The 11515-nt window shown below is 40.3% G+C and overlaps 1 protein-coding gene across 1 annotated transcript; it reads right to left on the bottom strand.

Moving 5' to 3' along the window:
• Positions 1-606: 606 nt before the first annotated feature.
• NRROS (negative regulator of reactive oxygen species) lies at positions 607-11213 on the bottom strand. Its single transcript, XM_075863919.1, has 3 exons — positions 11087-11213; positions 8727-8850; positions 607-3847 (listed from the first exon to the last, which is right to left on the bottom strand). Exons 2-3 carry the CDS (start codon positions 8832-8834, stop codon positions 1907-1909), a joined length of 2049 nt encoding a protein of 682 aa, XP_075720034.1. The 5' UTR covers positions 8835-8850; positions 11087-11213; the 3' UTR covers positions 607-1906.
• Between the last annotated feature and the right edge of the window lie 302 nt (positions 11214-11515).

The raw sequence follows: 11515 nt of genomic DNA, 5'->3' as shown, positions 1-11515 counted from the left end.
TTATGGCTTTATATAGTTTCAAGGCTGTGTGTTACCCACCTAAAAAGTGGTGGGTAACGTAATTCAAGTTAGCTCCTCTCGGTTCAATGTAGGTGTTGAGGACTTACTCATGGTTTCCCCTTTCTACAGACCGGGAAAGATAAGAACGGAATATTAGACCCTCCCTGTACTTGGAAGGGTGGTGTTGTGGCAAGAATCAACAGTAGAAAGAGGGTCTCATTGTTTTTGATATGGGGCTCCTTCTTTATGCACAACTGAATATTTCTATGCTATCGCAGTCTATTGTCTGGGTCAGGGAACACATACTTATCTCACTCTCATAGTCCAGTACACTCCTGCCTATATGCCTCAAATCTGGTATGGGTCACAGTTAGGTGGTAAGCTGTGATTATTATAAGCATTTCATATGTTATTGCACTAACCCTTTAAATTTGGCAGATATTGAACTATTGTTTAAAGATAAGTGAGTATAAAGCCTATGTCATAGGTCTGAAAAACCTCAGAAGTGACTCACAGTAGACGAGAAATGGAGGCAATTATGACTCAAGATAAATTAGATATAAAAAAAATTGTTATTTTACTTTTTAATGCTGAAGATAAAGCACAAGGAATTATTTTATGGTTTTATTAGGGAATCAATGTGATAATGACAGTTTCCACTGATTCGTCAATTCTTTAGAACTTTTCATTTAAACTGAATGTATAGAGGATGAACATATCTAGGATTTTTATGCTAATTTCACCACTGGGCAGTGTTCTAAGGTCAGATATCATCAATTGGTTGGTAGATTCCACACTACTTTCTAAGTTTCTCTGCCAACAAATATTCATTCCATTCAAATTCAGATGTGACTGCAGTTCAGGGTTGCCATTTGTAATTTTACAAACTTAAAGGGTTTGTCGGAGATTAAGAAAATAGGCTAACAGCAGAAAATGTGATTTAAAGAAAGAAAAAATTATTACGCACCTATTAAATACCTCGCCGCTCCAGTGGTCCATGCCGGTCATTGTATATTTTGACGCAAATAAACGTGACTGATGCACAGCGGTCTTGTGCGAGTCTAGTCTTTGACTGCAATGGTCACATGGATGTACAGCAAGTCATTGCTGACAGCAAAGTAGACAAATACCGACCGGGACCCACTGGAGCAGCGGCAGATTTAGACGGTAAATAATATAATTTTTTTATTTGATCACATTTTCTGCTGTCAGCCTATTTCTTAAAATCCCAAACAACCCCTTTAAGTAAAAATCATCAGACAAATAACAGCAACTATGGCTCATACCGGCATCTGCTTAACTCAATGTCAGACTGGGGCATAAAGTAATTTTTTTGGCCAGGATAATAAAGACCTATGCTACATAAATTTACTACTCATGCTTCCAATTTTTTCTTATAACAAACTAAGAGCACCACTTAAAGAGGACCTGTCACGTCTCCTGACATGTCTGTTTTAATAAATAATTGTATTTCCCATGAAATAACAATTCTGGTGTATTTTTCTTTAGAACTCTACATTGTGCCGCTCCCTCGTTATTCCTCCTAGAAATTTATGAATGCATTGACAACTGGGTGTTAACATTTGAGGGGGGTGTATCCCTAAACAGACTGTCAATGTCCAATCAGTGCTGACCGTCTCAGACTGTGTAGGGACACGCCCCTTTGACAAGGGAATGGTAACTCCCAGTTTTCAGTTCATTTAGTACTTTCTAACTTTTTAGGAGGAATAACAGAGGTTCTAAGAAAATATGTTGCAGAGTTCTTAGTTCATTGGGAATAAAAGTATTTACTAAAATAGACATGTCAGGAGAGGTGACAGGTCCTCTTTAAACTTGCATCACATTAAAGTTAGCAACCTCTCAGAAATATATTTTTGGCCTCTGACGTTACAGCCACCTTTAAATGTTAGTAACTGGAGGACGTCCTAAAATGTTTTTTGAAAATTTTAAGCAGTGGTTGTTTAAATAGAAGAAACAACAGGATTAAAGCCACTAACAAGGTCACACAAGTTGGAAAAATAAGGACCAGCAAAAGCAAAGTGCCCCCATTTCTCCAATGGCAGCTATGAAGGATGGACTCAGGAATCTCCTGCACAAGCATATAGTAGTTGGAGAAATCACACGTTATCTGTTTGAGATCAGGAATATTGATACCATTGGATTTGGTAAATATATCATACCAGCTCAACTTACAGCAGTCAAATGAATTTCTACTTAGGTAAATGGTATTGAGGCTCCTTATGAGAGGTTGGTAAGAACTGGATACCGGTATTAAAGTTAGATTGTTTTCATGAACATCCAAACTCTGAAGAGTAAGATCCAGTAATGACATGGGGAACGTAGTGAGATTATTTTCTGATATATCAAGGGAAGTCAAGCTCTGGAACGCAGAGAAATCAATGTTATCAAAAAAGCGTACGCTATTTCGGAGAGAAAGATATTTTAGCATTTTAGAGGTATCTTGCAAAAAGTCAAGGCTTTTCAGTTGGTTATATGAAACATCCAGATGTGTTAATTTAGTTCCATGGAAAATAACTTCCTTCCCTAATTTTAACCCACAGCCTGACAAGCGAAGTTGCTGAAGAGATGGTAAATTCCTAAGGTCCAAACAGTTCTGGAAACCAGCAATATTGGTTGAAGAAGAGCATAGGGAGATCAGATTATGGCTCAGATCCAGGGTGCTTAGACTGTTCATGGTGCTAAAAAGTTGTCGGGGTAGTTCCTGTAGTCTATTCTGGCTTAGGTTAAGGTAGCATAGCTGATGAAGACTTGAGCTGCTCTCCTCTAAGCTTAGACCTGACAGTCTATTATTACTGAGATCCAGGAACTGAAGATTACTTGTTATCTGTTTTCTTGATAAATCAAATATTTGTAAGCAATTCCAATCCAGTTTCAGATACAATATAGATGACATTGCAGCAAGAAAACCATCTGGCAAATAATCAAATTGGTTTCTGCTAATATCCACTACATTTAATTTGGATAGATCACTTGGGATGAAATCTGTCCAAAGGTGAACGGTGGTGATATTGGATATATTTTTTTCGAATATAAGGAATTTAGCAAAGGAAGAATATTCATCAAAGTGTTTTTTATAAAACTTCATGTTGTTGCTAGACAGCAGCAATGTGTGTAAGTGATGGTTCTCTGGCAAAAATGGAAAGAATAACAATTGGTTGTGGGAAATGTCTAATTTTTGCAGCTGAAACTCAACATTAACCTCCCGTGAAAAGAACCATTCAATTTGGTTGTAGCTGAGATTGAGTATGTGAAGCTGTGTCAGACCAAAGTCCACAATACATGGTAGTAGGTTGAAAGCAAGGTTCAGAGTCTTCAGGTTCGCAAGCCTGTCAAATGTCCCTAATCCAATCTCATAAATGTGATTCATCTGAAGGCTCAGCTCCTTCAAGTTCTTTAGACCTTCAAAGGAGGAGCTATCCAAACGCATGATATCATTATAGTCCAAATTCAGGTATTCCAGGGATGTCAAATTTGTAAGAAGTGTAGATATCATGTCCTCATTGAGAGCATTTCTAGATAGATCCAGCCACCTCAGGGACAAAGCAGAACTCAGGCCCATAGATACTAAATTATGTGTAATGGAAATAGTGTTGTCCTGTAGTGATAGTGACTCCAGTTTTGAGTTGTCCCTAAAAGCATTCAAATCTATACGACCCAATCTGTTGGATTTCAAGCTCAAGTTGTTAAGATCGGGATATCGCTTCAAAGTATTTTCATCCAGACTTATCACATAGTTGTGATCTACAAGCAGTTCTTGAATATCAGATGGGAGGTCTTGAGGAATTGAAGTGAACTGTAAATATCTGCAATGTGCCACTTTGGAAACCTAAATCAGAGTCAACATGTTATTTAATGTACATAAAAGAAAATTTAAAAAATGAATTATTGATCAAGACCGGCCATACACATTAGATCGCTGTTGGATTAGGTAGCTTGTTCGAGTGATAGCGATCTTTCCAACTCCCCCATAAACGTGCGCTTGGCAGCTGCTTATATACCATGGGATTAAACGATCAGGCATGTTGAAATTCAACATGCCGATCCTTCTTTCCCCCGACATCTGCCCTCAAGAGAGTGTCAGACTGCCCCCATACACATAATACCACCAGCAGATTCCGCCCAAATTTGGTGGGTTCAGACAAGTTTAATCTAATGTGTAAGGCTAGCTTAAATCAGTCATGAAGTCTCAATAATAAATCACTAAAAAAAGTAATTAGAATATCATATAGTCTTATATTATGTGAAAATATTTATAATATTTTTACATTAAAACAAATTAAATCAGTAATTTATACTTAATAATCTTATTTTTATTATATTTATATAGTGCCAACATATTCCACAACACTTTACAATTCAGAGGGAACATGAACAGACAATATCAGACAGTACATAGTGACAAACTAATTAATAAATCATACAAGAGGAGTGAGGGTCCTGCTCACAAAAGTTTACAATCTATGAGGAAATGGACACAAAATGTAAAAAGTGCTTGTTCTGTACAATGATCCAGCCATCTTTTATACATATGGGGTAGTAAACATAAAGCTGCATAAGCCGGTCACCAGCCAGTATCTGTGTATGACAGATATGAAGTGCATTAGGGCGCAAGGAGTGTGGGGGGATACTGCTGAATGAAGCGGTCAAGTATTGAAGAAAAATTGTGTCAAAAGGAGGAGAGGAGTCAATTTATGGAATGTGGTAGGCTTGCCTAAAAAGATCTGTTTTCAGGACACATTTAAAATTGTGGATGCTGGAAAGTAATCTAATTGTCTGGGGTAGCACATGCTAGAGTACTGGTGCAGCACAAGAAAAATCTTGGGGACGGGAGTGGGAGGTTCAGATTATGGAGGATATTAGGCCCTGTTCACACTTAGTTTTTTTGTAGGCAGAAAAATCTGCCTCAAAATTCCTTCAGGACTTTTGAGGCAGATTTTCACCTGCCTGCAAATTCTTGCCGCGATTTTCTTGGCGTTTTTTCTGGGCGGCCATTGAGCGCTGCAGGCAAAAAAGTAGCGAAAGACGCATTTTCAATGGGAGGTCAGAGGTGGAACCGAGGCAAGAAAGAGCATGCTGCTTTTGTTTGCCGTGAGCGTCTAAAAACCTCGGCGGAAAAAAACACCTTAATCTCTCATTGAAATCAATGGGAGGCGGTTTCAGATGTTTTTTGCCACCGATTCTGACGCGGTTTCCATGTCAAAATCAGAGTTAAAAAAACCTCAGTGTGAACTGGGCCTTAGTCTTATATCGTTGGCAGAACGTAGAGAACAGGTAGGGTAGTAGACAGAGATGAGAGAGAAGATGTAAGGTGGAGAGCTTTGTGGGTGAGAGTAATACGTTTTAATTGAATTCCAAACTGAATGGGCAACCAGTGCAGTGACTGGCACAGGGTAGAGGCGTTGGTGTAGCGGTCCAGTGCAGTGTCTGCCACGGGGTAGAGGCATTGGTGTAGTGGTCCGGGGCAGTTAGTGACACAGGGCAGAGGCACTGGTGTAGTGGTCAAGTGCAGTGATAGGCGCAGGGTAGAAGCATTGGTATAGCGGTCCAGTGCAGTGACTGGCACAGGGTAAAATAACATAGGAAAAGAGGCATCACTCCAAAAGTCGTATCTAAAGGATACATTTATTCACCCGTCAGTGCAGTAGGATGCAAGGTTTCAGCTGCTCAGTGCAGCCCTTGTCAATTGAGCAGCTGAAACGTTGCATCCTACTGCACTGATGGGTGAATACATTTATCCTTTAGATACGACTTTTGGAGTGCTGCCTCTTTTCCTATTTTTTGTCTACATTTGGGTATTTACAAGTCGGATCCCTGAGGCTTGCACCCTGTTACCCTGGAGGTTCTGTTCTGCTGTGCTGCCCATACTTTCCCTGTTGGCACAGGGTAAAAGCATTGGTGTCGCGGTCCAGTGCAGTGACTGGCACACGGTAGAGGCACTGGTGTAGTGGTCCAGTGCAGTGACTGGCACAGGGTAGAAGCACTGGTGTAGCGGTCCAGTGCAGTGACTGGCACAGGGTAGAAGCACTGGTGTAGCGGTCCAGTGCAGTGACTGGCACAGGGTAAATGCATTGGTGTAGCGGTCCAGTGCAGTGACTGGCACAGCGTAAAGGCATCGATGTAGTGGTTGCTTATAAAGATGAGCCTGGCTGCTGCATTCAGGATAGATTGGAGAGGGGAGAACTTAGTGAGAAGAAAACAGATTAGTAATGAGTTACAGTAGTCAAGATGAGAGCGAATCAGAGCGACAATGAAAGTTTTGGCTGTTTCCACATATGTACCATTGTCTTTTCTCAATGCCATCCATTAAAGGTTAAAACATTGTAATATGTGAATATATTTCAACTCCCCTGTTCCATAATAACTTTATATCAGAGATGTCTGAAAGTTATATCATTGAGAGCCTGTACTTACAAAAAATATTGCCTGGCCTTGATATTGCTTTGTAGTATCCTAACATAAGTGGGTATGCTCCCCAGCAGAAGAGAGAGAGAGAGAGAGAGAGAGAGAGAGAGAGAGAGAGAGAGTAAACATGTTCTAAGGAATAATTAAGTAATGCTTACCTTCTTTTTGTCCCGGTATTCGGTCCCCATTTTAATGACAAAAGGGTACGGGAGAGTGGATCTCCCAAAGGTCATGTGAGATCAGCCAGATATTTAAGAAATAACCACAGGATATGCCATTGATGTAGGCAGATGTGGGACCCGCACATATCTCGAGATCTGGGGTCCCCTGACCCAAACCCTGCCTAGTATGTTGGCCGCTAGCTGCTGATGACAGGTGGAGTCTGGGTGGCAAGGTGGCCGTGCTTACATAAACAGCGTAGCAAGGCGAGCTGCCCGGATTCAGAAACTATTATAGAAGTGAATGGGAGCTCTGAAAAACATTTCAGAAATAGTATATATCAGACATATCCTGTGCCTATGCCTTAAATGTCTGAGATAAGAATACCCCTTTAATTTGTAAGAAGCCTGGCATTATTTTGGTTTCTTGCCACCACATTTATGTCAATAAGAGAACGCCAAATGTCAGAAGGGTCTGGGATATGGCTGTTAGTATAATGATTGTTATAGATTTATGCTAAAGGAGAAGCTATTGTCCCGTTCACTCAAGAATCCAGACCAACTTCTGTATGTTGCAAATGTTACTTGCACGTGGAGACTAAAAGGCTACATATACTTTTGCAACTATTTTTCTATTGCTCCAATGCCGCTAAAATAAAATAAAAAAATAAGCAACTTTGTAAATCATCTTCATTAAAAAAATATTCTACTATTTTATGTATGCAGCTCAACAAAAACAGTAGAACGTTTTTAATCACGACTATTTTCATAGTTGCTTTATTTTCTATTTTAAATGCACTGGGAAAATACAGATGGTTTCAAAGTGTACATAGTCTTGAATAGCTGGTCTTATGTTATCTGGATTCTCTGCAGTCTGCTATTGCTAAATATTACATTTGTCAACTAATCCTTCTAAGGAAATGTCTGCATACTTATTCTAAAATGTTCATCTCGAAAGCACAGTCTATAACTTAGGCCGGGTTCACACCTGCGTTGATATTTCCCGTGTCCTGCTCCGTCAGAGGAGCAATACAACAAAAACAGAGGAAGCGTCGGTCAGTTGTACAATGGACACCATTGGTGTCTGTCTGACGGAACCCATTGACTTTAATGGGTTTGGTCGGGTTTCTGTCAGGGTGTCCGTGGTGTTACCAGGAACAACAGCGCAGGATGCAGCGCAATCATCTCCGGTATTTTCGGATGGATCTGTGACGGAGGCCTTAACAGAGCTTTAAATGCAGATGTGAACAGGCCCTTAATGAACGCTGCTGAACATTGAAATTAAATAAGCATAAAGGGAAATTTATTTTTAATTTATTTTTTTTAAACGGATTTCTACTAATTTTTTTTATCCATGGTGAAAATCCTCAGAGCACAGAGTCTGGCACCAACATAGCTTCAATATCCCAGCTATTTGCTTTACAAGATGATGGGTAGACTGTATTACAACAGCAGCAAAATTGTTATTACTATGACAATTCCCCCCTCTTCTACCCTCCCAGTATTCCCAGCTGAAAGTAGCCTTTGGCTGGGTTCACACAAGCATGTTACGTTCGTAATGGACGGAACGTATTTCGGCCGCAAGTCCCGGACCGAACACACTGCAGGGAGCCGGGCTCCTAGCATCATAGTTATGTACGATGCTAGGAGTCCCTGCCTCTCCGTGGAACTACTGTCCCGTACTGAAAACATGATTACAGTACGGGACAGTTGTCCTACAGCGAGGCAGGAACTCCTAGCGTCGTACATAACTATGATGCTAGGAGCCCGGCTCCCTGCAGTGTGTTCGGTCCGGGACTTGCGGCCGAAATACGTTCCGTCCATTACGGACGTAACATGCTCGTGTGAACCCAGCCTCTAGGTGCCCATATACATTAGATAAACGTCAGCCAAACCTGCTGATTTTGGTGCGACTGCCCACAACCTAATATGTATGGGATTATCACGTCTCTTCCCCGGCTGAAGATGTTGGGGGAAAGAGGAATTGGACATGTTGGATCCTTTGTTCTCACGGGAGATAAGTCACTGGCAGAGGTGTAGCTATCTAAGATGTATGGCTATCTAAGATGTATGGCCAACTTTAGTCACAGTTCTCATGTTCCAATACACCAAAACTTTAATCAAGTATGAGATAGGCAAACTTACCAACTGGCAGCCGCTTGGCAAGATATGTTTTGCTCCATCAGCAATATTCCTCCAGTGTAGTATAAGATTCATGTACATCAATAAGCACCAGAAGGACACAATGGCCATGTCATCAGTAGATGTCCTGCTAAAGCAAAGTTGGGACAGGTGTGACTTGTGTGGTTTCAATGGTCAATCTGGTATACAGCGGCACATTTCTTATGAGGTAATTATCTATATTATTATGATTTTTTTAATATCACCCTTTTATACATATACTGTAAATGATAAAAGCAGTTACTAAAAACAATAAAAACTGAAATAAACAATGGTGACTATATATGACAAAGGTGACCATGGCTCTCTCCATGTGTGTTTCCTCTACATTGTTGAAGAATACCCATAAGAATTGAAGCAAAGTAACAATGAGTAAGACGTGTAATAAATACATAAAAACACACCAATGTCTCAGATCTGACCCTACTCCAATCATGATCCACCCTCAAATCTCCCCAACCTAAAACTCTCAATTATATTTAGTTTTTTGTCTTGACACAACTGCTTCAGAATTTATAGGTTGAATAATTATTGTTCCTTTCTATTGTGCAAACTAAAATATTTAATCCAGACTAAAGCTGGTCATAGAAGTAATGATTTATACAATCCGTAAAAAACCCTTGCTAGGGGGCTTTCACACGTGCCGAATGGCACCGTCTTTTTGGCAGTGTATGGCGCTACCTGGTGTTCAAAGTGTATAGCAATGTGCACATCCACCTAATGAACTAAATGCTGGTGGAAAAAATTCTCAGTCCCTCTCCCCCCAGTTAGTTTGCTGCATAATGATCACCTGTTCATTGCAGAGCAGCCAATAGAAATCTTTTTTTGCTCTACTTGTCAGGGAAGGAGCAAAGTCTCTGCATTAGAACTCCTCAGCTTGTTAGAACTGTAATGGCTCATTCAGACGAGCGTGTATCACGTCCATGTCACACTAACTCATGTATTTCAATGGGGCTGTTCACATGACCAGTGTTTCAACGTAGCGTGTGAAGGGTCAGTGAAAAAAAATAGGACATGTCCTATTTTACTGCGTGTCACGCATCCCTCCATGGACTCTAGTCTATGGGGGATCCGTGACAATGCGTCCCGCACGGGTCAACCTCGGACGTGAAAACATCAGTTTTTCACATTCGAGGTTGTCGACGCTCGTCAGAATGTAGCATAAAGCTCTGCATCCTGACAGCAGATATGAACCTTGCACATGCCCACTCAGCCTTTTTAGTTTTATGTCATTATATTTTTATTGGTTTGGAAGGGAAAACATACTATGGATGTCACACAGTATATACGTATCGTTACCTATCTGCAGGTAAAGCTGCCAGAGGAGGAAGGAGTCTAATTCTGCTCAAAACCCCTTCCTAGCAGCAGAGATTAACAGCAGCACAAAGTAGGACACAGCGAAGCAAAAAAAGATGTTAGAATTTCATATGCTAGAAGCATTGCAAATTACTTTAAAACAGCTATTAACAGCATTTCTGGACTTTTTGTATGAAAATGATTCACCCTTTTAATAGTATACCAGGCAGCATGGAAACAGCCCTGGGTTCGACTCAATCCAAGGACAACACTTGCCTAGAGTTTGCATGCTTTCCCCATGTTGGTGTGGGGTTCCTTTCACACCACAAAAACATACTGATGATTAATTGGTTTCCTATGAAATAGCCCCTAGTATATGCGACCTAAGGAATTTAGATTGTGTGCCTCATTGAGGACAGGGACTGATGATGTAAGTGTTGACGATCTCTGTGCAACACTGCAGAATATGCTGCTGCTATAAGCAATGGTCAATGTTTTCCGTGATATTAAAACAGGGGATGAATTATTACTGCATAACTAGACAGATTTGTCATTCAGGACTCTAAAACTGTGTTCACATCTTGTGGGTTGATCATGGTTTTACCACAATTTGCTAAAAAAAAAAAGCGCCAAAACCGCAACAAAACTATAACATGTGTAGATAGTCCAAGAAAGCTGGGTGGCACCCATGTAGGAGCTGTAATGGATTCCATATTTATTTTTACCGTACTTTCCATAATAACAAAGACTTCTTCATTTTAAGAACATATTCTTTCTGCATTCTTTGTACATTTAAAGAACTAGGGTTAACACTAAAGTGAAACATTTAACAAGCTGGTGGTTACAGTTACCTTACTCTTAAAGTAACAATATATCATGTGTGTCCTCTTCTGACCTTCCACGTCCCACATCTCAATGTATAATATGTTATCCGTACTAACAGTTTTATAGTGTAAATCCTTTGATTCATTCATTCATTTGCTTGTGGGCTAGAAAACACCGAAAGACACAATAATAGAGTCACTTACCACACATAACTGAGAGCACAGCATCTTGGGTTCCACTTGAGTTGCTTGGGGCCACAGAAATGAATGGAGAAGTGGTGTCATAGCAGTCAATGTCCTTGGGAAGTAGAATTTGAATTCATCAACAAAAGCCACAAATTAACCTACAAAATTAGTAGGAAATTATTCCGTAGAGAATTTAGTAAAAAAAAATCCACTTGTTAAGCAATGCAAAGTTCAGCAAGACAAGAATGATGTGAGGTAATATCGGCAGAATCGGAGGTGAGAAAGTGTAGGATGGTAAATGGGACTTGGCCACTTAGCTGAGGAGCGAGGTGCGCATGTGGTCAGCTTGGCACATGTACATTCTGAAGCAGAACTGCACATTCTGCTCTGAGTGATTTTTTTTTCTCCCTTCTAGAGGTTATTTTAGATCTTGCGGAAGGAAATAAC

Source organism: Rhinoderma darwinii, chromosome 4 (assembly GCF_050947455.1).
Source record: "Rhinoderma darwinii isolate aRhiDar2 chromosome 4, aRhiDar2.hap1, whole genome shotgun sequence".
NCBI classification, from domain to species: domain Eukaryota; kingdom Metazoa; phylum Chordata; class Amphibia; order Anura; family Rhinodermatidae; genus Rhinoderma; species Rhinoderma darwinii.
This window is presented reverse-complemented; position numbering and strand designations above follow the sequence as displayed.

Excerpts from the sequence above, each read along its gene's own strand:
- NRROS (XM_075863919.1), bottom strand. The coding sequence starts at position 8,834 with ATGGCCATTGTGTCCTTCTGGTGCTTATTGATGTACATGAATCTTATA. Across the intron at positions 3,848-8,726 it reads TGCCAAGCGGCTGCCAGTTG|GTTTCCAAAGTGGCACATTG; the intron begins GTAAGTTTGCCT and ends ACTCTGATTTAG.